Source organism: Pangasianodon hypophthalmus, chromosome 16 (assembly GCF_027358585.1).
Source record: "Pangasianodon hypophthalmus isolate fPanHyp1 chromosome 16, fPanHyp1.pri, whole genome shotgun sequence".
NCBI classification, from domain to species: Eukaryota; Metazoa; Chordata; class Actinopteri; order Siluriformes; family Pangasiidae; genus Pangasianodon; species Pangasianodon hypophthalmus.
This window is the reverse complement of record NC_069725.1, coordinates 1,900,329-1,927,946: the sequence shown is the minus strand read 5'-3', so window position 1 is coordinate 1,927,946 and position 27,618 is coordinate 1,900,329. Positions and strand designations below refer to the sequence as shown.

Below are 27,618 nucleotides of genomic sequence, written 5' to 3'. Positions count from 1 at the left end.
GACTGACAGGAGGCGCCTCCAAACGCATCAAGTATTCCAGACCGGAAGTCAGTTTTCCGAACGGGAAGACTGTGTGTGCCGAGGCCACGGCTTTAAACTTTATATTCGATCGTGTTTTACGGAACGTCCAGGTTCATTTGTGGAAGCATGAAAGTTAAAAAAATGGACTATTGCACCTTTAAGTGCTGTTTAGTCTGAAATAGTAAATAAATAAATTTCTGTAATGTTACTCGTTTTTTTTTTTCCCCCACAGGATGAGTTTTTAGACGTGGTGTACTGGTTCAGACAGATCATCGCCATCATCCTGGGAGTGATCTGGGGCATCGTTCCGCTCAAGGGCTTCCTGGGAATCGCCATGTAGGTGTCCTGTGTGTGTGTGTGTGTGTGTGTGCGTGAGAGTGTGTGCGTGAGAGTGTGTGCGTGAGAGTGTGTGCGTGAGAGTGTGTGCGTGAGAGTGTGTGCGTGAGAGTGTGTGCGTGAGAGTGTGTGCGTGAGAGTGTGTGCGTGAGAGTGTGTGCGTGAGAGTGTGTGCGTGAGAGTGTGTGCGTGAGAGTGAGGGAGAGAGAGAGGGATGTTTTTTTTCTAATTCTAGATGATTTGACAGAAATATCACATCACGATGCCTGAAGATATTTGTGAAGATACATGTGTGTGTGTGTGTGTGTGTGTGTGTGTGTGTGTGTGTGTGTAAAGGGGAAAAAAAGCATTTTATTTATTTCACAAATGCATATTTATTATATATTTATGGTTTAAAAGTATTTTTTATATTTGTATTTCTTTTTATTTTTAATATTTAAAAAAAATAACTTTTTTATTTCAGATAAATAATTTCTCAACACTGAAAAGGAAAAAATAAAATAAGCTGTGAGCATGTTAACATTTTACAATTTTTAAGATTAATAATAATAATAGTAATAATAATAAATAATGTTATGTAAATAAATAAGATTCTGTGAACACGTTTTAGTAAAAATCTCCACTAAATATCACTAATAATTCAGATTAACGCTAATTAAGAACAATGAATAAAATATGAATAAACTAATTAATAATGAAAGTGATATTTATGGGTTACAGATATTTATACAGAAACACGTGATGAAATGATCAGGATCAGAACTAATACTCGTCGACTGTGCATTAATAATAATAATAATAATAATAATAATAATAATGATAATAACGTCACGTTCTTGTGTTGCGCAGCTTCTGCATCGTGAACGCCGGCGTCCTGTACGTTTACTTCAGCAGCTTCCAGCAGGTGGATGAGGAGGAGTACGGAGGAACGTGGGAGCTCACCAAAGAAGGCTTCATGACCTCTTTCGCTTTATTCCTGGTAAATACACTCGCACGTGCTGCTAATCTTTAATAATAATGCTAATCTTTAATATCATCCCTTTAACTTTTAACTCTTTATTTATTTATTTATTTATTTATTTTAAAAATGAATTTAATTTTTTTTGCAAACATTTTTTTTTACAAATGGATATTTTTAACAAACATATACAGTGGATTTACAAGTAGATGTGTATAAATTTTTTTTTTTTTTTCAAGTTAGTATTATTTTTATAACAAGCTTTTTGTAACAAACATTATTTTTTTTACTAATGTGTTTTTTGCAAACATTTCAACAGACTTTTTTTTTTTTTAATAACAAATGGGTATTATTTAACTGGATTTATTTATTTCCAAATGAGAATTTTTTTGGTGTACAGGCAGGTTTTTTTTTTTTTTACTGATTTTTTTTTTAATGAATATTATTTATAATATAATATTTTTATAAATATTTTTTAAATAAATGGCTATATATATATATATATGTTTTTATCTTTTATGTCTATCTGTATATTATATACATAAACACAAATATTTACAAAAGTTTTTTTTTTTAAACTTTTTTTTGTTAAACAGATTAATAAAAGGTATATTTAAGGGGGTGGGGTTTCCATTCTCATTTTTAGGGCTGATATCTCTAGTTTCTAATTCAGGTGTCTGACTGTGTGTGTGTGTGTGTGTGTGTGTGTGTGTGTGTGTGTGTGTATACAGGTGGTGTGGATAATCTTCTACACAGCGCTGCATTATGACTGAGGTCCGGTGGAGAACCTGCTCTAAAGCAGCGTAGTACACTCGGCTGTACAGTGGGGTCCTGGGACGGGCTGCACACGGCCGGCACTGGGCTTTACACACGTCACCAGCAGCGACCGGAGCCCCCCGACCCAGGTGCATCATGGGTACTCTGCTCTGAACCACTTCCTGATCGGCGGCTCATCCAGTTTTAAGCTAACGCCCGTCCAGTGCACTGCCATGTGTTCTGATTCAACGCTATTCTCTCTCTCTCTCTCTCTCTTTTTTTTTTTTTTTTTTTTTCTCCTCTTTCTATGAATGACTTTGTATTTAGTTTGTAATTTAAATTTATTTCCCATTACTCTAGTCTTACCTGTTAGGTCTTGATAATTTAAAAACAAGTGTAAATTATGTATAGTTTCCATTTTAAAGCTTGGAGATCATGTGTGTGTTCGCTGTTCTGTCTCGCGTGATGAGATTTCTCGTACGTCTCAGTATTTTAGAGAGGAATTTATACGAATGCGGACGAAGCCGTCGAGGTTTTAGTGCTGATATGCACAAGGTGTTACGTTCAGGTCACGTTTTTCTCTGACGAGTCGCATTAATGCATTAAAAACTGCATTTTCTTTTTTTTTTTTTTTTTTTTTTTTTTCCGCCTCTGATATTCCAACAATTTGATGAAGACCGAGATTAATCCGATACTCGAAGGGTATTAACGTGGAGCGCATGAAACAATTAGAGATACTTTTTAGTAAAAAAAAAAAAAATATAGGTATTTAACATTTTCCTTCTTTAAAACACTGATTGTTTTCCGGTGCATGTTTTTCTCTCATTTCATTTTACATCATTTCTACAGTTCAGCCGGAAAATCGAACCGTTTCCACTTTTTCTTACACGTCTTTAAATTCTTTTGAGTTTGTTATGATGTAATAAAACTGTAATTCACCCGTAAAATGGCTTCGATTTCATTTATTTGAATAAAAATCGATCTATCGCTGATCACCTTCATGCGTAATAAAACTTTCTTTTTTTATTACATATTACCACTGATGAGAAAAAAACATTGACTGTAATAAACATATAATGTAGAAACACATTTTAAACATGTTTAATGTAAAAATGTAAAAATTCTGGATGGATTTTGGAGTTAGTTCCTGATTTTAAGGCTCAGAGGCTCAAATAAATATTGATTAAACATTTCCGTTCATAAATGAAAAAAAAACAAAAAAAACAAAACAATGACTTTTATTTAGAATCTGTAAAATCTAATCATCTGTTTTCCAAATCAGACACTACACATCCAACGTGTCTGATTCCTGGGCTGTTTGGTGCTTTGCCTTTAATTTTCTTGATTTTCGTCTTACGGTGCCCTCCAGAATTATTGGCACCCTTCATGAAAATGTGCAAGAAAGTGATATTTTGAGCTCAAACTTTATTTTTTTTCCTCCTTTCAAACACAAGTAATGTAATTTGGGACGTTTGTTCCAAGATGTAATTACATGTGGATAAGAGACAGAGTCACTTCAGAATAAACAAACGTGCTTCAATGCAATAATATAACAGTTGCGTAGTGCTGATTTCCATACTTCAGTACTTATACAAGTATTATTAAAAGCCTACATGCGTTTATTTAGATATGCGGTGACGAGAAATAAGTATTCATACAGTTTTGTATTTGTTATTTAATATACGTCCAGTGCATGTATTCACTTCAAATTTCCACACATCGTGTCTTTCGACTTTTAACTGTGAACAACAAAGTGTATGTTCTTAAGCATAAACAAAGATATGTATAAAAAACATGAACTGATAAGGAAATAGTACTCTGACACTACATAAAAATATATGTACATATATATGTAAAGGTTACACAAAAATAAATAAAGTTCATAAAAATTAAAAACTGTTCTTGTGCAAATTGCACCTGGTGTCATTATAAAAGACGCTGCCACTGGTTGGGAAGATTTCACACAAGTAGCAATCATGGTGAAGGTGAAGGAGCTTCCTAAAGTTCACAGGGACAAAATTATTAAACAATACTCAAATGGAAAAAGCTACAGAGAGACAGAGTCATAGCAAAGACCTTAAACATCCCTGTCAGTACAATCGCTTCGATAATAATGCAGGAGGAACCACAACTAATCATCCTCAGATCGGTTCTCCACAAAAGATTTCACAATCTTCTCTCAGACTAATGGTAATTAAGGTAAGAGAGAAGCTAGCAGTCAAGAAAAGAAAAGAGTTGCAGGACGACCTGAAAGCAGCAGGAACAACAGTTACACAGAGAACAATAAGCAGTGAAGTACAAGGCAGCACAATCATCTCTGTTCCTACACCTCACACTAAACTCCTCTGCTAAAAAAAGAAAAGCATTTAAACAAATCAGAAATCTTTTTAAACAATACACTCTGGTGAGAGGAAAAAGAAATCGAACTCTGTGGCAATAATTCGGCTCGTCGTGTTTAGAGAAAGAAGGATCGCGCGTATGATCCCATAAACACCAAACACACGGTGAAGCACGGTGGTGGGAGCATCGTGATATAGTGCTGTTTCTCTGCAAACAGTACTGATGCATTACACGCCATCGAAGGAAACATGAATGAAATAATGTAGCAGGAAATATTAGAGAACAGTTTAAACTCATCGGCAAAGAAAGTGAAGCTGGGGAGAAGATGAACGTTTCAACAGGACAACGAGCCCAAACATCCAGCCACAATAACTCAAGACTGGGTTCTAAAAGGCGTTTGCATGACCTAGTCATCTCCTGACTTTATTTATAGAGGATTTGAAAATGTGAGTCCATCAGAGGGAACCTCGTAACCTTGGGGAGCTGAAGATGATTTGCTGAGAGGACTGAGCCAGAACTGAACCACAATGCTGCAAAAAAAAAAAAAAAAGCAAATGACTTCTTGCCCAAAGCTGTAATTGCCATCAGCGGCTTTGGAACAAAGGACGAATGCATACTTTTTTGTTCACAATCATTAGTGTTAAGTCAAGAGACTTTATACATTTGTACATGAGAAGTGGATATATGTTCTGGATGTACGTTAAATAACAAAAACAAAAGTGTCTAAATACTTATTTCCCTCCACTGCATGTTGATTTATTACATTTATTTTTGATTAAAATGTAATTTTTCTTTCTGCAAACTGGCCAAACCCGTTTAACCCTGTTCCAGCACCTCGTCTGCTTTTTCTCAAACAGAGCACTGTGTGAGTCTGTGAGCCACGCTAACGTTTCCGCTTCCTGCAGGTCTGCCAGCGTACGGCGTCTGGATAGGGAAGTTCTTAGCTTTCTGGTGAAAAGGGGTTCTACATGAAATCTGCTTTCGCTGGTCACAAAGCACAGAACCCTTCAGGGTGTCAGATAGAACCTCCTTAAACGACGGCATATAAATCAGTTCGTTTTAGCAGAACACAGTCATGTAGGCTACTTTACCTGTGTGCAGTGATACGAATCTAATGTAGTGGGCTTTTAAAAAAGAGTAAAAGAGTGAAGGGTGGAGGGTAAAAGAGGAAAAAAAAAACAGAAATAAAGAAACAAAAGGTACTCAAAAATAAAAATAGTACAATTGGAAAATATTACTACTACTACTACTACTAATAATAATAATAAACTTTACCTATTTATTCAGGATCTTTAATTCATTTAAAATCCAGGTGTAAGTGCTTTCCAGTGTAAAGTAAAAATAAATAAATAATAAAAAAATAAGAAACAAATCAGAGTAAAAAATGAAATAGTAAAACAACAACAACAACATCAGTAATAATAATAATAATAATAATAATCTTTATTTCTGGAGCACTTTTCATACATTTAATATGCAAAGTGTTTTACAGTGTCAGAATCAAAACAGTAAAAAAGTTAATAATAATAATAATAATAATAATAATAATAATAATAATAATAATGTTTAATAAGATTAAACTTCATTTATGTAGCACCTTTTATATGTTTAAAATGCAGCTCAAAGTGCTTTACTATGTGAAATAAAAAAACAAGTAGTCAAAAATATTAAAATTAATTATAATTATGCAATAAATAATAGCAGTGGAAATAATATATATAAATTAATACATACACTGAAAGAACAACTTCCTCAGTGTTTCGTCGTATCTGAGCTCGTATCTGAATTTTACACTTTTTTTAAATAAATAAATGAATAACTAATTATTGATGAATAGTTGCTGATTATAAATATTGGCCCTCTGTCGCCCCCTGGTGGCTGTTGGCTTTTTAAAGTTTTGCTCGAATAAATGACGTAGTATTTCAAGATGGCGGCGCCCCACTCCATCATGAAATTCTGGAAACCCGGTAAGATTACAGATTCTACAGATTCTACAGATTCTAATCCCTTTCATTTCATTCCGCTATGTGTGTGTGTGTGTGTGTGTGTGTGTGTGTGTGTGTGTGTGTGTGTGTGTGTGTAGAAGTGTGTTGCATTTCTGTTTTCATTTCATACTGAAGAATTAGTGTGTTTCTACAGCAGCTCTGATCTCTCTGTGTGTGTGTGTGTGTGTGTGTGTGTGTTTACCTCCTGCACTGCGTTCATCTGAGTTGTAATTTCTGTTCATATCATCATGAACGCTTTTCTGGTTGTTTATTTTTTGCTATAAAGTGGTTTGTTATGAAATACTGCAGTTTTACATTTCTGAATAAAGTAGGCTTGTCCTGAGTTGTGCTTATATTCAGCAGCTTTATGATTTTTTTCCTGTTACCTTAACAAAAATAAAAATGTAAGACAATCAAGAATTAACCCTGATGTTCATCGTGTGTGTGTGTGTGTGTGTGTGTGTGTGTGTGTGTGTGAGAGAGAGAGAGAGAGAGAGAGAGAGAAAGAATGATTCCTCGCCTGTCCATCACCGTTATCCATCATTCTTCTTTTTTAAACAATATTTTTTCTTCAGTTACAATTACAGATGAACATATAGATATAAATACACTCTTCCGGGTCACTTTGCACATCTGCACACTTCTCTGCGTACTGCACTCGCTTTTCCACCCTAACTGAGAGACACTGACTCACCCCCTGAGAGATATTACACGATTATTACACTTAGAAAAGATTAGACACCTTAAAAGACAACACAGCACCTTTTATCAGACCTTTTATCAGACCAGGAATCATGTAGGAAAATATTCTTTGGTTTGAAAATTGAACTTTATTTGGCCTTGGCACAACACGTTACAGTAGGCAGAAACCAAACATCCATCCCCACAGTGAAGCATGGTGGTGGTAGCGTTATGCTGAGAATTACCTTCTGCTTCATGCGTTTAAAAAAAATTTATACAAAACTTTAAACTTTAATCCACTCCACACACCTGATAATTCTAAAAATCCCAACACACCATGATGGAAAGATTTTAAGTCTATGCCAGGAGAATGCACGGCCTGTAAACTGCAATAACGATGCAATGTATAAACCATATTGTCTGTCTTCTTCTTCTTCTTGATCTCCTGTTCCTTCTTTTTTTTGGGTCTTTCCCAATATTCCATAACTCCTGATGCTTCCATAACTCCTTCAGCTCATATGAGCCCAAAATTGGTCTTTTAGGATGTATCACTAGTGTAAGAGAAGATGTTTTCTTTTTTAGACGTACAAAAAATTTTGTCTAGGCTACAAAGCATAATATTAATGATCAGGAATGATGAAGTCGAGTTACTTTTATCACCCCAAAGTTCATTATTTTCCTATAACAACATGTCCTAAAGTGTTTTATTCGACTTACACCACAGAAATTTCCCAACAATTCCAATTTTTATTTATTAAAGAACGACGTTGTACTTTATAGTTACAGTTAAGTTGTGGGACGTCTGAAAAACAAGTTAGTTCCTGTTCTCACTTACGTTATAGCAGCTACAAACAGTCTTTCTCTTGAACAAGACACTAACACTGGAGACTCCTTCCATAGCTGTTAAATAAACATCTTGTTACAGAAAACATCACCATATTAACAATTACACGTTTATTAATCTGTTTATTTCTAGTGGAACATCCGCTGTACAGGTTCCTGTGAATGAGCTGTTACTATAGAAACGATAACGTTAGAACGAGTGCATTAATATAAACCTGCGCTACTGTCAGAGCTGCTGTTCTAGGAAATGAATCAACACCTTCTGACCAATCAGAATCCAGAATTCAACAGCGCCGTGATGTAATTAATATTAAATCAGTGTTGCAGCCATATCATGTTGCTTTAAAGTGAGGCTTCAGTGAGCATGGGTGCCTCACTTGGTCGATTCCTTCAGTCTTTTTTTTTCTTTTCTTCCTTCTGATTTAATCTTCTGATTTATATACTGCATAAACGAGGTTGCATAAATGTTCATGGTCCATATGTAAATGCATTTTTGGGTTTTTCAGACAAAACAGATCGAGCTCTTGTTGCTTATACTTGTGCGTTCTTACATTCTGCTTTGAAGAAACCCTAGATATTGTGGTGTGTGTGTGTGTGTGTGTGTGTGTGTGTGTGTATAAACAGGGGCCGAGGCGCCGGGAGTGAGTGAGGAGAGGGAGCTGAACACGGAGCCGGGTGGCGCCGCTGTCATCTACAACCCTCACAGCACCCTGTCTGTGGAGAAACAGAGGCAGAAGCTGCCTGTCTTTAAGGTACTGATGTAACTCAAGCGTATCTACGATGGTAAACATGCGAAGGATCGGCACAGGGCTGAACCACTGACGTGGAAAGATAGTACATTTAGGGGTCCAAGCACCATGGGAACCCATAGAAACATCCACACTCCTTTTTATATAAAATTTGGCACGCTAATTTGGCCCTGACCCAAAAGTTTTCCCAACAATTTTTAAGGCGTGTCCCTTAAACCCTTTAGCGCCACCAACAGGCCAAAGTCAGACACATTTCTGTTTATAACTGTGCGAATGCTATCGCACAGTGCTTGGACCCCTTAATCGCTGCTTGTGGTTATATTCTATTTATATTTCCAAAAAGTATTTTAACAAGTAAAACATCTTGAATGTACGCAAATGTAATATTACTCGTTTGACATTATGACTGTACAGTGACTCTAAGATTGTGTAAAGTACTTTTTCTGAGATTGTTTAAAGTACTTTTTTCTTTTTTTGAAAACTAATTTTAAATGCTTTTATCAATCTTATGAAATTATTTTAAATAATTTAACTTCTGTTAAATAATAAATGCTGGAAGGTAGTTAAATGATCAGCCAGTGCAATAAAATAATACTGATTAATATTATAGAGATTAGTTTAGATTTAAGATGTTTTTATTTGCTAAGAGCTTATATTTTGTTATGCATGTTTAGTGTTTATCTATACCTCTGTTTATCATTAGTACTCCAATTTACACTAAATTATGTTATGTTAGTCTGCTGTTAAATCTCTTTTACACTCTCTTTTACTCTATTTTACCCTATTTTACACTGTTGCTTTAGTTGTTACTGTATTTTATGTTGCTTTACTTTGCTTTACATTACTTTATGTTACTGTGTTCCTCTACTTTTACATTGCTTTACATTACTTTACATGACTTTGTTACTCTAAAGTTTAATTTGCTTTACATTACTTTACATAACTTTGTTATTCTAACTTTTACATTGCTTTACATTACTTTACATGACTGTTACTCTAAAGTTTACTTTGCTTTACATTACTTTACATAATTTTGTTACTCTAACTTTTTCATTACTTTACATTACTTGACATTAGTTTCTTTTCTCTAATGGCACTTTACATTACTTTCCAAAGCCTAGTTAATTTGTTGCTCTACTTTTACATTGCTTTATGTTAATGTACATTACTTTGTTACTCTAAAGTTTATGCTGATTTACAGGACTTTACGTTACTTTACATTTACCTTTTCACGCTACCCTTTTTCCTCTAAGTTCTACGTTCTACGTTCTTCTTCTTCTTCTTATTATTATTATGTTATTATGTTGTCTGTTTGGATTGTGTGAATGAAAATGATTTACATGAGCTGAATTGTGTGAACTCTCATCTAAGATGATCACAGCACACAATAAACAAGAGCTTAGTTAGATGGCTCATTTGCATGTCTCTTTGCATATTGCAGCTGTGTGTGATGCATCAGTGTTGCACAGGCTAGTGTTGCGGAGAAAAAGTAATTTCTCATAATGTTGTCACGTGAACACACATCTTTCTGCTCTTGATGTCGAACCCATAGCACAGGAACAACATCCTGTACATGGTGGAATGCTTTCAGACCGTAGTGATCCTGGGAGAGACCGGCTCGGGGAAGAGCACCCAGATTCCTCAGGTAAACTCCATGAAACTCTCTTCCTCTTCTGCTCTCTCAACATGACCTGACTTATGATTACGTGTTTTGTGTGTAATGTGCTGACGTGCTGAAGGAAAATGTGCCTTCGTGCAGTTTTTGACTTTTCTCTCGCCCTGTTGTAGAGCGCTGATTGCTTTGGGCTCAGTTCTGCAGCGTCAGGCTGTGTGCAATGGACCGGTGTGTTGAAAGGGTGTGTGTGTGTGTGTGTGTGTGTGTGTGTGTGTGTGTGTTTCAGTACCTCCTGGAGGCCGGATGGGCTGCAGAGGGGAAGGTAATCGGTGTGACTCAGCCTCGGAGAGTAGCTGCTACATCGGTGTGTATTGCTGTATATTGTTGTGATTTAATTTACAGTAAATGGTTTATGTCCTGGAACTGTACTAAAGGTACCAGTGGATGTGTGTGTGTGTGTGTTTGTGTGTGTGTGTGTGTGTTGAAAGTGTGTGTGTGTGAGAGAGAGAGACATACTGACAATAAATTCAGAGCGCCACACATGCACACAAATACAGTCCAGATATTTCCATTGAATTTGAAATGTTAAATGATTAAAAAAGAAAAAGAAACACACCTACGCTAATCATTTACCATAAAAACAAAATGTCTAAAATCTAGGAAAAAAAAGTAACATGGTTTAAATTTTTTTTCAGAAGTAATGGCCAGTGTGTATTTTTTAGTTTCATGTTGTGTGACATTATATAAATAATTAGCCCCGCCTCTGAATACTATTACATCTTATTCATGCCTTTCCTGGACCAAAGGCAGGATCAGTAACCACACAACCAGAACCTTTGGAACAGCATCAGTGCCAATGGAAAAGATGCAGTTCTGGTACTTGGTGTGAAAAGGTCTGGCTGTGTGGTTCTTGGTACTAAAAGCAGATATCAGTATACACGCAACTTTTGATACAGAACTGATAACCAATGGAAAAAGCACAGCTCTGGTACCTGGAGTATTGTGTGATTCTGCTTGTGTGATTCTTCGTACCAAAAGCAGATACAGTACAGTATTGGTTGCCAATGGAAAACTCCCAGTTCTGGCCCCTGGTATGAAAAGTTCTGGTACTTTGTGTGTGTGTTTAGGTGGCCACTCGGGTAGCAGAGGAACGTGGAGCGTTTTTGGGGCATGAGGTGGGATATACCATCCGCTTTGACGACTGCTCAGATCCTCATGCCACCCGTATAAAGGTTATCATAAGTACTCTGTTTTTACATTTTACTACATTACATTATGTTATTCTGTTATGTTACTCTCTTACCCCATTATCATGCTACTTTACATTGTTGCTTCAGTTTACATTCATTTATTTTACATTGTTACCCTAGTTTATGTTGCTTTACATTACTTTATAGTAATGTGTGTATGTTAATTTAACACTCTGCTTTTCTATTGCTTTACATTACTTTGTAACTCAAACTTTTACATTGCTTTACATTACTTTACAGTGCTTTGTTACTTAAACTTTCACATTGCTTTACATTACTTTACAGTGCTTTGTTACTTAAACTTTTACATTGCTTTACATTACTTTACAGTGCTTTGTTACTTAAACTTTCACATTGCTTTACATTACTTTACAGTGCTTTGTTACTTAAACTTTTACATTGCTTTACATTACTTTACAGTGCTTTGTTACTTAAACTTTCACATTGCTTTACATTACTTGACATTACTTTGCATTGCTTGATGGTACTTTGTTACTGAATCTTTTACGTTACTTTGCATTGCTTTGCATTGCTTTATGGTACCTTGTTACTCTAATTTATGTTACTTTACATTACTTTACACTACTTTACATTACTTTTCAATGCTTGATGGTACTTTGTTACACAAACTTTTACATTGCTTTACATTACTTTACATTTCTTTTTTACTCTAACATTTATGTTACTTTACATTACTTTGCATTGCTTTATGGTACTTTGTTACTCTAATTTATGTTGCTTTACATTACTTTACTTGACTTTGTTCCTCAAACCTTTACGTTGCTTTACTTTACCTTTCTTTTTTAGCTTGACAATTACGTTGATTTACATTTCATTAGTGTGTTACTCTAACATTTACATTGAGTTACATTGTGTTACTGTTACTCTACTTTTTTGTTGTTTTACATTATTTTACATTATTTTACAATCGTTTGTGACTCTACGTTTATATTGCTTTACATCACCTTACAATACTTTGATACATTTTTCATTGCTTTCTATTACTTCACTGTACTGTTATTCTCATTATACATTGCTTTACGTTACTTTAAATTACTTTACATTACTTTCTAAGTCTTTTACATTACTTTACATTATTTACGTTACTGTTACTATAATTTCATTGCTTTAATATTACTGCACGGCTCTACTTTTACATTGCTTTGATACTTTACACTACTTTATGCTACGTATTCTCTATAATCAGTTTAAACTTCAGCCTAAACTGACCTTTGACCTTTAACCTGCTTTATTGTTCCTTGTTGCAGTTCCTCACAGATGGGATGCTGGTCAGGGAGATGATGGCCGACCCGCTGCTGAAAAAGTACAGGTCAGGTTTCGTTTAAAGCTAAATCTTCTCAGTAGTAAAATCTAACATGGTGTGGTTAGTGGTTTTGGACACAGTGTGCTGATATGTGTGTGTGTTTGTGTGTGTGTGTGTGTGTGTGTGTGTGTGTGTGTGTGTGTGGCCCCGCAGTGTCCTCATGTTGGACGAGGCCCATGAAAGGACTCTCTACACCGACATTGCCATCGGCCTTCTCAAGAAGGTGACTCACTCTTTCCGCTCCCTGCGGCACAAGTTTTATTTTTAGTCCTCTCTCCCTTTTTCTATCATTTCTGTCTTTCTCAGTCTCGTACCTTTTTCATCAGCTTGGAGTTGATGATGCTCAGGGAAACGGAAACAGTATTTCCACCATTTTGACCTTCGAATAAATTACACAATGACTGTCCTAACTGTGTAATCACAACAACAACTGTTTAAAGTTTTACTTCTTTGAGCATAAATAGTGCAGAATGGATCAAGATAAAGTGTTAAAAAGCAACTGCTGGGGTTTTACTGCTTTCATTTTCTCACATCGTCTGTCTCTCTCTCTCTCTCTCTCTCTCTTTCAGATTCAGAGGAAGCGGAGAGACCTGCGACTAATCGTCGCGTCCGCTACACTGGATGCCAAGGTTGTTCAGGGCTTCATCATTTTAGTCGAGTTATATACAAATATATTTAAAAATAATCCAGATATTCTTCTTTTAGTTATTTATGTGGTTTAAAGTGAAGGATATCATCATTACAGGACTTTACAGCACAAAACAACGAAACTTTTCTTTCTTACTTTACGCTACTTTACGTCACTCTGTGCTATGTTGCATTATGCTACTTTGTTTCTTTACGTTATTAGACATTATTCAACATCACTTTTTACTCTGCTATGTTTTGATGTTACTTTATTTTGCTTTATGTTACTTCGTTACTTTCTCCACTGTTACTATTACTCTACTTTTACTTTACAGTACATTGCTCCATGTTAAGTTGTTAACTTTACACTACTTTATATTACTTTGCTGTTGCGTTATGCTACTTAGCTACTCTACATTACTTTATAATACTTTGTGTTATTAGACAGTATTATGTTACTTTATATTCCTTCACACTGCTATTTTATTGTTAACCTACTTTTATGTTTCTTTACGTGGCTTTATGCTACTTTACGTTATTTCTACTTCATGCTACTTTGCTACTTTATATTACTTTGTTACTTTAAGATAATTGACTTAATAAGATATTATTATTATTATTATTATTTACATTGTTACTTTAAGGAAGATCATGCTGATATATACCTCTGTTACTCTACTTTAACTTTTCTGTACGTTGCTTACACTGAATTATTATAATGTTATTATATATTACTTTACGCTACTTTACGTTGCATTACTCTGTTATGGTGCATTATTCTGCTTTACGCTACTTTGTCACATTACTTTGTTAACATGCATTATTTCTCGCTACTTCACATTACTTGGCATTACTTTACGCCATGTTACGTTAGTCTTCTATGGTACTCTAACGCTCTACTTACGTTCCTTTACATTGCTTTACTTTCTACCGGGGTACAAATTTGGTCATTTCGTTAAAATTTAACAACAAAAATTACAATCATGTAAGAAAAACAATTAGAGCAACTTAATCAATAATGCATTATGGATATAAAATTTATTTATATTCATGATCTCCAAGTTCCCCAACTAGACTTTTATATATTAAAAAAAAAAATAGTCACTGACTTTTTTTGACCAACATTCTTGACCCTAAAAGACCACAGCTTTCCTACCAAATAAAAGTGTTGCATTGTGTTCTAAAAAATATATTCAGTATTTATTGTAAAGCTTAGTCTTTTATTTAATAAAAAAAAAAAAGGAAAAAAACTAAACAGGCCCTAGCACACGGCCTTGAGGTCCTCTTGCGTTTAAAACAACTCGATCAGTTCAGCAGAGAAACTGGCACAGGAATCAAACATGATGAGTTAGTGATAATATTTCTGAAATATTTTTTTTTAATTCATGGAGAAAAAAAGCAAAGACACTGACGGAAATTGCATCATGAGCATTTTGCCTTTCACTGTTTTGTCTGTTTTTGTTGGGAATTGAATCTAAGGAATAATTTCTATGATTAATGTTTTTTATTTATTATAATAGAATGTGATTTTTGTTTATCCTTATAGAAATTTTATGACTTTTTCAACCTGAATGAAACGGGAGACCCGAGCAAGGACACGTGTGGGATCCTGACTGTCGAGGGCCGCACTTTCCCCGTGGATATTTTCTACACAGTCAGGTGCTGCTTCATGGTGTTATTCTTCCTCTTAAACTACTAACTGACTTTTGAGGTTAAATTAAGTAAATTAAGTCAATTTTCTTTGGTTTATGCAGAATTTTTTTTACCTCTGTTATTGTACCTCTAAGCATCTACCAAACTTAACATCCTGTTTGTTTAATGTTTTTTTTTCCCTTTTCTTTTGAAACCATGTTAGGACACTGACCATAAATATTATATTAGCTGAGCATTTATTAAAAGTTTTCATCCTACATAATTTATCGAGCTAAAAATGTGCCTCAGTTAGATAATGTCTACTGACTTAAATTTACAAAGATGAAACTAACATGGAAGAAATTGGAGTAGGGAGGAAAAAAAATTCTAGCTAAACGTTTCAAAGGGGGTGAAAACTTTTGCACTCAGCCGAATGCTGTAGCTGTAATTGACGTGACATGACATCACATTTTTTGATCATTTCGATCATCTGAACATTACAGATCTTTGAGACGAGTCTCATGTCCTCTAAACTTCATCAGTGTCAGTTTCAGATTTCAGCATCACTGTTAGCTGGAGATTTTTTACATTTTTAACTGGAGTGGTGTGTGTGTTCGTCTCTGTGTGTGTGTGTGTGTGTGTGTGTGTGTGTGTGTGTGTGTGTAGTCCAGTTCCAGATTACGTAAAGGCCACCGTGGAAACCGTGCTGAAGATTCACGAAGCCGAGGACGATGGAGACGTGCTGGCGTTCCTCACTGGACAGGTGTGTGTGAGAGAGTGTTTACACTGAAAAAAAAAAACCTCACTGAATTTACTTAATTCAAAACTGTACTTCGGTTCCACGTGATTGAATTGATTGCATTAACCCAATTTGTTTTTGTCCATTTAACATGATCTGAGCGTGTATTTTCAAAGCCCTGAATAAAACCAAACTCTGCTTGCTCACCTGAGCTGAGGATCGAACCCAGATCACTGCCTTATAGCAACGGCCACATTACCACTGCACTGTTCTTTCACACACATTTTAATCACGTTTAAATTTAATCCTATAGTTATAGATCCTGTCAGTGCCAAATCCTCCAGAGATTTCATCATGTAAATGCTTTACGTTAATACTACGTGATTTTATCACATTTACTCTACATAATTCAATCTAGTAAGTAGAAACTTGTTTAAATTAAATGCAGTATAAGCAATAAAATCACGTTTTGTTGAGAAACTTAATATTTTTATGTAAGTTATATGTAATATTTTTTCTTAAATGTAACCGATGTTTTTCAGTGTACATAAAGAACAATCGTTTAATAAAACCCAGTAAAAATAAATCCAGGCATTTGCTAATATTAAGTAAATGCTTTGATATCATGGTTACTTATTTAAAAAAAAATGTTTACCTGTGCCTGACGGGCATTTGAATAAATTATTATTTAAAAAAAATTTCATTAGAAGTCTTGGTGAAGTTCCTGAGGTTCCATTCATTGCTGTGTTTAAATTTAGCAAAAATAAAAACATTAATAGATATTTGTCAGAAAATGCTGGCTCTTCCTGAATGTAATGCAGAGAGTGAAGATGTCTCAAAGTGACATCATGATGATAAACAATTCTTTACAAGTAGGGAATAAAACTTGCAGGAAAATAATCACTGATGAAGCGGAGTAGCTGTTACCATCCCTAACATCACGCCCTGAAATGTTTTATTCCTCTTCTACCACAGCAATTAGCCAACGATTACAATTTTATATAGCTATAAACAGTCGTTCCCTCACCAGCCTCCCTTTTTTTCTCCCTCTCTTGATGATAAGATGAAAAAAATGCAGCTTTTTCTGTTCCTGAGAAACCACAAAGAAGTGTAAAATCCTCTGTCCTGAAGATGTCGGAGAATTTTAAGTTACAGCTTTACCTCTGATTATTACAAAGCGCTGACACTGGAGACTCCTTCCATAAATGTTAAATAAACACATTTCTCCTTACAGAAAACTTCACCATATCAGTGGAGACCAAGTCTCTATGAATGAGCTGTTACTATAGAAACGATAACCTGTGATTTGCAGCTGCACTACTATCAGAGCTGCTGTTATAGAAATGTAATCAACACCTCTGTGTGTATGTGTGTGTGTGTGTGTGTGTGTGTGTGTGTAGGAGGAGGTGGAGAAGGTGGTGTCCATGCTGCAGGATCAGGCTCGCTCTCTGTCTCGCCACGGTATGAAGAAACATCTGCGCGTCCTCCCCATGTACGCAGGCCTGCCTTACTCCGAGCAGCTGAAAGTGTTTGAACGGTTGCCACCTACTGTCCGAAAGGTGAAAGTGCACTAGTGAACCTTTAATTTACAACCATTACGAGTTCTAAAAATAAAAATAAAGAAAGAATCGAAGTGGATCATTTTTACCTGGGTGCGATAGACTTCTGAGAGCTGCTGTACTGTCATCGTAAAGACTTTCCCGTACTCATCCCAGGACTCTTCCATGACCGAGCCGCGACCGTGAGCTACTCGGGTTTATGTTTAGGTTACTGTTTTGATAACAGTACTATCTTTAAAATACCTTGGTGTAGACTCCCGAATTCAGTTTTGAGCTTCTCAAGATGATTCCTTGATGCGCTGTTTCTCAGCATTTCTGCTTTAATTCTTTTGTAGTGCACAGTTACAGATTACGTGTTTTTTTTGCTGATTCAACTCATTAACAAACCCTGACTGAACGTAAAACAAGTCTGAGGAGGTGGAAAAATGCTTAAATATACTTCGGGAACCTTAAAAACTTTCTGATGAACCTGCTATGAAAAAACTCAACCTTATTACACAGTCTAAACACTGATAAAGACTATTTGTAATCAGCAAAGATTTGTTATGAAAGGCCAAAAGAGCAGCCTTCTTTTTACTCCTAATAAGCCTATGGACATATCGAGTCTGGAATGATTGACAGGTTGTATTTATAAATATATTTAATTCAATTCAATTTTATTTATTAGTGATGAGACAGAAATTCTGGACAAAAATGACCCTTTTAGTTTTCAGGCTAAAGAGGAAAAACTATTAAAGTGTCAAATCTAGCATTTTACACATAAATTTAATGGGAATGATCATTAAAAAGTGATTAAAAATGCTGTTTGCAGTTCTGACAGTTTGAGCAAATCGACAGTAAAAATGTCGGCCGCGTGGAAACATTTCGTAGATTATACAAGTGATTTTGTATACCATTGTTTTTTTTGTTTTTTTTTTTAAACTACTTTTTAAAACCACAATTGATGGCACCTAAATTGGCCAAATGGTGGCGCAATAGTGCAGCATTTTTTTTAAAAATCCATTAATAGGCACTCAGACGTTTTGAATTATAGACAAAACATTATGAACACTATGGTGCTTGGACCCCACTGATTGCTAATAGTGGTCATGTTATTTTGTTCATATTATTATTATCATCATTATTATTATTATTATTATTATTATTATTGTTGTTGTTGTTTTTCTCTGGACAAACTTTTGTAAATTTCTCTCAAATATTTACAACAAATTATTATATATAAGGATTATGTTGTAACTGTAACCAAGATAAGGTTCGTAATAATAACAATAATAATAATAATAATAATAATAATAATATATTCTTAAATCTATGCATTTGATTGTACATTTCAGTACATCAATTATCAAATAGTTTCTTAGATAAGACAATAGTTTACACGTACACACAAAATAACATCTCCTGAGAAAACAGCGAAGTAAAAACATGGGAAAAGGTGAAATATTGTGACGTTTGCAATGTAGTAAAATAGTATATTGAAATAAAGCACTTCTCTGGCAGGTGGTGGTCGCCACTAACATCGCCGAGACGTCCATCACCATCAACGGCATCGTGTTTGTGATCGACTGTGCGTTTGTCAAGCTGCGGTGCTACAACCCCCTCACAGCCATCGAGTCTCTGGTGGTGACGCCCATCTCCAAAGCCTCAGCGTCTCAGAGAGCAGGAAGAGGCGGGCGCAACCGGCCCGGGAAATGTTTCCGCCTTTACACAGGTGGAACACACTGTATACGTCACCTCTGACCTCAGATTTGTTCCACTGTTTGCTTTTTCTAAACTGGTGTTGTTTATGCAGAGGAAGACTTCGAGAAGCTTCCGGAGAGCACCGTGCCCGAGATGCAGCGCAGTAATTTGGCTCCGGTCATCCTTCAGCTCAAAGCTCTGGGCATCGACAACGTTCTGCGCTTCAGCTTCCTGTCTGTGAGTGTAGCATGCAACAACATATAAATATAAAGCTGGAACTTGTGTTTATCTTATACCAAGAGACTTCATTTACAGCCTACAGATATCATCATGACCATCGTAAACTATCCAGCTGTACAGATTGTGGCATGAGGTGGTGAAACACTGGAGATATTTTGTTTCTTCAATGCGAGTTCACGTCTATTAGTCCGTTTGCCGAGTCAGAATCAGAGGGAATTTTTATACTTTTGTTTTGTTTGCTATTTGGTTTGCTTTAATTTCACACTGCGTATAATTAAACAACTTAGAAAGCAGAAAAATGTTCATTTAGGGCTGAAAACATCCTTCTAAAAGTCTTTCTTTCATTGTTTAGAAATATAGAGATGGAAAATGTTCAGCAAGTGCTTGTAAACAATCACAAAAACACAAAAATAACACTCAAGAAATAATTAGATAAGTATATGAATAATTATCTAATTATTGCAGTGCTACAGCTCTGTCCTTTGGCTCAAGTGGAGCAGGATCTGCAAAAAAAACAACAACACTGCAACATAAAACACACAGCATGTTTGAATCACTTCCTGCACTCGAGTCGACTCGGAGTCGACTCGCTTCATCACTATAGTTCACTCAGACGTGGGCCGAGACCACCTCGCTCGGACCTGAATGCGATTGCCCGAGTGTGTTCTCACCTGCTCGAAGAACGGCACAGAGGGAGAGAACACACCAGGGTTCTGTTCAAACACACTAGAAACACACTGTTCAAACACACTGCAGTGTGAAACCGAACCAAAAGATTCATTTTCCTTCTGATTCAGACTTATGAAATGGACATACAGGAGTGAAAACAGTCAAATTTATCTTTACCCATGACTAAAGAAGGAAGGAGAGGTGAAAGAGTGTCTGTAGTATAACACAGCAGTATCTTTTTTGCTTTGTTTCATATTTCAGTGGTCCAGAAAGAATTAGCGTAAAATAGCGACTGAAAGAATTTCTCCTAGTTTCCGTACCTCACACTGACACAGGGACTAACACGGTGGGAGCTGAGTTAAGATGCACGGGTGCGGTTTATTATCAGTCTAAGAAATGTAATAAAATGTAGGAAAAAACAACAGTAATTACTGTGGGAAAGTTACAGAAAAGCAAGAAATGAAAATCTGGAAAGTAGTCTGGAAATGAAAACTCTGTAAGTAGTGTGTAGTGCTTTAATATAAAAAAATTGTTAGTGTTGGATGACAATCGCTCTGGTGTAAGAGGAATAAAATAAAACACTAGGGGATGTACAGTTATCAACCGTGACTCCTCTGTGACTCATCACACCTCCCCCTTGTTGATTATTTTCCTCTAACAGCATGATACAGAGTGTTTTATTCCGTACATGTGTTATCTATTTCAGCCGCCCCCGGCTCAGACCATGGTGCAGGCCTTGGAGTTGCTCTTCGCTCTCGGTGGTAAGACGGTTTTAGCATTTCTGATAGTGATTTTGTCAAATGGTTTTTATGGTTTTTTCATGTAAACCCTGTGGATTTGTCCCTTAATTTCTTTTTCAAACCAGAAGTCATGTAGAAAATAATCCCTGAAAAAGCTGAATATTTTAATTAAGTGGTCTGATGAGTTTAGTGTGCTGCTGATGTGACGTCTTGGTTTAGGTCTGGATCAGTACGGGCGTCTGACCGAGCCGGCGGGGGTCCGCATGGCCGAGTTCCCCCTCAGCCCCATGTTCGCTAAGATGCTGCTCGAGTCGGGAAACTTCGGCTGCTCCAAAGAGATCATCACCATCGCCGCCATGATGCAGATCCAGAACGTGTTCGTGGTGCCGTCCAATCAGAAGAAAGCAGCTGTGAGTCCGTCTTTTCTCCATTCTTATCCAGTTTAGAGCGTCGTGTATGAACCTTGGATGACTGTTTTGCAGATTATTATAACACTTTGTAAATGAAAGTGTGTGGAAGGTTTATTGCTGTTGTATCTCACTAAAATTACACACCACCTTTACACTTTAAAAAAAAGGACACAGATCTGTTGGATTAAATGATGGATACAATTATTATCTGTTTTATTTAAGCCACGTTTACACCATACTGCGAGAGAACGCTTATCACCTGACTACTGCTATTCTGGCTTTTTAAAAAAAGAAAAAGAAAAAAAAAGAATCAGATTATTTGGTTCAGCTCAACAAAGAGAGTCGACTCTTTTGACTCACAAATGGCTCCTTCTAAGCTGGACATAGTTTGCGATATTTTGAACAGCTCGGATGTTTCCATGGAATCATCTTCATTAAATTACGCCGTGAAAGTAACAGCGTTAATGAAAAGAAGAGGGAAAAGAATCCCTGGCTCGTAAGAGAGCGATTCCTTCGTAAATGACTCATCACTAGTCACGTTAGTCTGGAAATGTTAACAAGCAGGTAATGTGAGGTAATGTAAGGAGTAAAACACTGTGTGGCATGCTGTTATAGGAAAATAATCAGCGATGGGGGGGTGTGATGAAGTGGAGTTACTGTTATCACCCTGAAGTTGATTGATTTCCTATAACATCACATCACAACGTGTTTTATTTCTCTTATACCACAGCAATTTGCTAATGATGAATTTTTCATACTTTTTGTCCAATTTATATGTTTGTGATACAAGTTCTCTCTCACTTAATGAGAAATCGCAAAAGCGTAAACTCCTCTGTCCTGAAGATATCGGAAATCTTCAAGGTACAGCTTTACCTCTGACTGTTACAAAGCTCTGACACTGGAGACTCCTTCCAGAAATGTTAAACAAACACATTTCTCTTTACTGAAATCTTCACCATATCAACGATTATGTTGTTGATATGTACAAGTCCCTGTGATTGAGCCGTTACTATAGAAACCATAACTCGTGCTTTCTTGTGTTTCTGATCATCAGGCGCGTGAGCACAGGAAGTTCGCTGTGGCTGAAGGTGATCATCTGACCATGCTGAATGTCTACGAGGCTTTCGTGAAGGTCAGTAAATCACTCAAGTTGTTGTGGCACAAAGATTTAATAAACCTTATGAAGTAACACACTTCACATTCGTCAGTTCTTAATCTATCTCTTCTGTGCTTGTGTATATTTGAGTTATAACATCAATCCTTCCCACAAATCCTTTATTTTATCCCCTGCAGCATCAGAAGAGTTCGCAGTGGTGCCAGGAGCACTTCCTGAACTATAAGGGTCTGCTGCGTGCCATGACGGTCCGAGAGCAGCTCCGTCGCCTGCTGAACAAGTTCAAGGTTCCTCGAACCTCCAGTGAAGGTCTGAGTTCATTCCTGATTAAATAGATAAAGGTTGCTTTTGGATATGATAAGAATAAAAAAAGAGTGGGTATGTTTAAATGCAGAAAATAAACATTTTGCATCAGAGAGACAACAACTACGGTGCTTTTCAACAGCTTGTCAATCAAATAAGCCACACCCCCTGGTTCAAGGTGAAATCGCAGCAAGTGACGAAGTCTTCAACGTTATTAAACGAGCTTTACTTTCTCCCAACTCTAACTGAAATATTCAGATCGCGTTTTTGTTGTTTTTTTAAAATCATTTTAAAGGTGTTGGTCTTTAAATCCCTTCATATTTTGCGTTTTATTTTTGTCCATACATGTGCTCAGGCGACCCAGATGTGATTCTGAGGTGCATCGTGTCAGGATTCTTTGCTAACGCGGCTCGCTTGCATCACTCCGGATCCTACAGGTGAGACATTTCCCTTCACATGCGTTAATCGTGTCCTGATATTACATTTTCGTATCATAGAGCAGGAGCTGCGTAGTGTTTTTATCACCATTTACAATATTGTTTAAAAAGCGCCATATTTTTAAGAAGGCTACAAAGTTACAGAGAGACACTGTGCTGGTTAAGTAATATAGCGTGTCAGATTATTGAGACATGTCTAGATTATAGTCTGTTTGACGTTGTTTAGTAAGGAATAAAACACACTGTGTCGTGCTGTTATAGGAAAATAATCAGCGATGAAGTGGTGTGATGAAGCGGAGTTACTGTTGCCACCCAAAGCTGATTATTTTCCAATAACAGCACACCAAGGAAGTGTTTTGTTTCTCTAGTACTACAGCAGTTTGCCAATGCTAACAGTTTTTATTTATTAAAGAATGACTATTGTACTTTTTATCCCTTTATACTTAAATTACTGTTGAGGAACATCCACAAAACAAGTTAGTTCCTGTTCTCACTTATGTTATAGCAGCTATAAACAGTTGTTCCCTCACCAGCCTCTCTTTTTTTCCCTCTCTCTTGACGTTAATAAGACAACAATTCCTCCGTCCTGGAGATGAAAGAGAAAACTTAGTTACCGCTTTACTCACTGACCCTGGAGACTCCTTCCATAAACATTAAATAAACATCTCCTTACAGTAAACGTTGTACAAGTCACTGTGAAGGAGCTGTTACTGTAAAAACTATAATGTATTAAAATTAACACCTTCTGACCAATCAGGAGCCAGGATTCAGTAGTGCTGTGGGGATAAGAAATTATTCTTAATACACAGTTTTTTAGTTATATGTACAACTTTTCATGTTCTTTCCACACTCAGGACTTTACGGGATGACCGGGAGCTTCACATTCATCCCAACTCTGTGCTTTACGGGGAGAAACCTCCGAAATGGTACGCAGCCTGGATTCTTATTCTTTGTAAATATTTTATATTGTAGTCAAACCGAGGAAAGATGCGAGACAGCAGGTTTTTTTTTAAAATAAACAAAGGGTGCCAATATATCTGGAGCTGACTGGAACATAATGATGTAGCCACCGTGGCTCCTTTTTTCCCCCTCCATACTAGAATGTACTTGGAAAAAAGTTTACACTGTCTGTAATCTCGCTGAGGTTAAAGTATTGGCACCCCTCGCCATGTCTCGTGGCACGCAACACACGCCTGAGCATTTAACCATAAATTAAGACATTTTCTGTACATTTTACTGATCATGTCCATTGCTAGTCTCCGCCTACAACATGCTGAGAAACTCCTCCTACTTTCCTGGTTAACGTTACATGATAGGAAACAGACACAGGGGCTGCGCTGTAATCCGAGCGATCATGACTAGGCCCTACTGCCTCTGAAGGGTCCAGGCTTCACAGTGAGAACTCTGAAGCGGTTCTTTCTAGGGGTCGAAATTATGGAACGCCATTTATGTAAACAAGTACAAGTGTTGTAATATAATAACAAATAAACTATAAATGGATTAAATTTAATATTAGTTAATATAATGTTTCTTACTGGACTTGACGTACATTTAAGCTCGCCTGTTGCAGAAGCCATTTTTTCCATTCAGCATAAGAGCGGCCATTTTGAAGGGTCTTTTTTGAAGTAAATGCTTTTGGAAGGACCCTACAAATGGCTACCATGGGCGTGTCCACTTTTTAATTCTCAGAATGGACCTCAGACAGGGACCTCACCAGGGTACGGATAGTTCTGGCTTTGGATAAACAGTTGTACCTCTTTAAATTCACACTTCAGTGACCAGGAAGTCTGTGTTTTATTTCAGGGTGGTCTTTAATGAGGTGGTTCAGACCTCCAAGTACTACATGAGAGACGTGACTGCGGTGGAATCGTCCTGGCTGGTGGAACTGGCACCTCATTTTTATAAACAGGCCACGGTATGAACACACACACACACACACACATACGCACCCACACACACAGACACGCTATGATTTCTTTTTGACACACTTCTTTATTCTTTGTGTTTTGATCTGCTGTCTTTCATTTCCTAAAGCCGGCGTTACACTGTGCGATACGCGGGATGATTTTGATGTAAAAAAAAAAAAAAAACAGGCAGAAAAAAAAAATCATATATTCTAAAAGAATTAATTGGTCTTGAGTTAAGATTTATGGTCTTAAGCTGCGTTCACACTAGCAGCTCAACAACACTGCGTTGTGTTGCGTGAAGTTTGTTTCTGGTGGGCGTGTACCGTCTGTCCAGATTTTTTAGCTCTGATGAGAAAGGGTAGTTGCCAAAATGTAGCCCAGTAACACAGTTATTCAATTTCAATTTATTTGTATAGCGCTTTTATCAGTGGACATTGTCACAAAGCAGCTTTACAGAAACATGTAAAATCAGGATATAAATTTTAAATTAATAAATTTATCCCTTATGTGTAAGCCAGAGGCGACAGTGGTGAAAAAAGCTCCCTGAGACGACATGTTTCTCATTTATGAGATTTTATTCCCTTTTTTTAGAGTCAAGCCAGACATAGGAACTAATTACAGTTAGAAACTAAAGTTGTACCACACACACCATAGGATTTGGTCCGAGGAATCATTCGAGCCAATTGTTTTGATTTGTTGCTATACCTAATTTGCATAACGTTTGTCGCGCACCGCTGTTGCTGAAATCGCAGCTCTGTCTCGTACAAGAGAAGAAGTAGTCTATCGCTTTGTGAACTCAGGGTTGGAGTGCATGATGTGACACGCTCATGTGATCAGCAGCTGATTTAATGTCACTGCGACCAAAAGACCAAAATCTCAGAGTGTGAGCGCTGCTACAGCGCTCGTCTAAAAGCTACCAAAAACAGGTCCGTTCCGTGACATCGGATACCGACAAACTTCCCAAAAAGTATGCGACAGTAAAATACTGATGTTAAAATCTTCTCATCTTCCCTCATTTTCACCAGCACTCCAGTTTCCCTCATGTTTGTTTTTCTTGCTTGGCCCCTGAGCTGTGATCTGACTGCTCCTGTACGTTCAGCAGAACAGAGAATAATTACTATTTACTTATCCTTTAGTTTTCATAATGGGGAAAAACAAATCACTGACGAACCTTTTGACGAACACAAACAGATTATGACTGAAGTGTAATGTAATCAGGGTACATAAACTTCCTCCAACCTTCTAATTTCTAAGTATTTGCGTCAGAGAGGAAAGAAGTTTCATCTCCACCCTTTTATTTTCGTCAATGTGACTTTTCCTCCTTTCTAAAATTTTTTTTCATTTCCTCTTTTTTTTTCCCTCTGTCTCTCCTCCACAGCACGGCTCTCTGGGAAGCAAACGGTCCAAAGTCTTCTGAATTCATCATCCATCGTGACTGGCTGCTGAACTACTGATCCTAAAATACTTGAGCGTGTACACACACACACACACACACACACACACACACACACACACACACCATAAGGCAGCAGAACTGAGAAAAAAATTCTCTGCTTAAAAGCAGCCTTGTATATACGTGTACGATATATTTAATTCTTCGTATTCAATTAATTCGTCCACCAGCACATGGATATGAACACGATTTTGTCTTGAGGTCAAAGGTCATTCAAGGGGCTTCCTTTTTTTATTTTTGTAAATTTTTTATTTTTTGAGTTACCTCATGCATGGCCTAACTAGGGAAGTGAAATATCTTTAAAGGATCCATTTTTTTATTCTATGATTTTTTTTTTTATTTTTCAGAAAAGAGTGATCTAGATGAATCTAAGAGCTTGGGGCGGATTGTGCTGTGTTTCTACATCACCCTGAGATTTTTCTGGTTTTTAAATTACACACCGGATATCTTTTTTTCCGTAGGAATACAGTGTAGCTGAGATTTAGTGGCCTTTTTCTCACCATTATGTGCCAAATATTAAACATATTTTATAATATTAAATAACGTTGCCATTTTTACACCGGTGCCTAAAAATGTGCTTTCATTTAAAATCACAGAAATCCTGGAGAATTTTTTTTTTTTTCAATACTTACACAACATTCCATGCTGATTTTCTGAAATTCATCAGAAAATCATTTGGAAATAAGATTTTTTTTTTTCTCATTTTTTTTTTTTTTTACTGTGAATTGAGCCACTTATAAACATTACGTTATTGCCCCAGGGTATAGTTACAAAAAACACATTTTTGAAAGAGAGCACAAACAGAAATGGTCAGTATTTAGACATCAACCTGCTTTCATTTTATTAAAAGTTACTCCTCAAGCTTAGTTACAGATATCTGCATGATGATAATAACGATAATAAACCAACTTAATAACCTTGTGTAGTCAAGCTGTAGCTGCTGCTCAAGTCACGATCGTATTGTTCCAACAATATTACTCCAAACTCGACTTCCTGCATGTTCACTTCCTCTCAGAACACTGTGAAAATCTTACGTAGTGCGTAGTAGATAGACACAGTTAATCTCAGCAATAATCTTTATTCGTATGATGAGGTGTGGTACGTCCTCGATGAAACTTAAACTTCCTCCAGATTTCCTTTCATCTCAACGTTCTGTACGGATATGAAACAAATGCCAGCCTCAAATAAATCTGAATCTTCACACAAACATGACGTGTGCATTTTTTGTAGCTTGCATTGTAAAAGATTAT

General features: G+C 36.5%; 2 protein-coding genes across 2 annotated transcripts in view; both read left to right on the top strand.

Annotated features, from left to right (window-relative positions):
* The window catches only part of rab5if (RAB5 interacting factor), a 6,593-nt gene extending 3,575 nt beyond the window's left edge, over positions 1-3,018 (top strand). The window contains exons 2-4 of the mRNA XM_034311586.2: positions 254-357; positions 1,207-1,336; positions 2,047-3,018. Of these exons, the coding sequence (XP_034167477.1) occupies positions 254-357; positions 1,207-1,336; positions 2,047-2,088 (276 nt within the window). The 3' untranslated portion in view covers positions 2,089-3,018. The remainder of the gene's footprint in view (positions 1-253; positions 358-1,206; positions 1,337-2,046) is intronic.
* Positions 3,019-6,276: 3,258 nt separating this feature from the next.
* dhx35 (DEAH-box helicase 35) lies at positions 6,277-27,575 on the top strand. Its single transcript, XM_053240981.1, has 21 exons — positions 6,277-6,378; positions 8,545-8,672; positions 10,222-10,314; positions 10,571-10,648; positions 11,412-11,516; positions 12,803-12,864; positions 13,012-13,081; positions 13,428-13,487; positions 15,032-15,144; positions 15,784-15,880; positions 17,257-17,415; positions 18,916-19,126; positions 19,208-19,332; positions 20,711-20,765; positions 20,964-21,154; positions 22,209-22,286; positions 22,448-22,577; positions 22,927-23,008; positions 23,863-23,934; positions 24,812-24,923; positions 26,294-27,575. The coding sequence occupies exons 1-21, from the start codon at positions 6,339-6,341 to the stop codon at positions 26,330-26,332; spliced, it is 2,100 nt and encodes a 699-aa protein (XP_053096956.1). The 5' UTR covers positions 6,277-6,338; the 3' UTR covers positions 26,333-27,575.
* Positions 27,576-27,618: the final 43 nt, after the last annotated feature.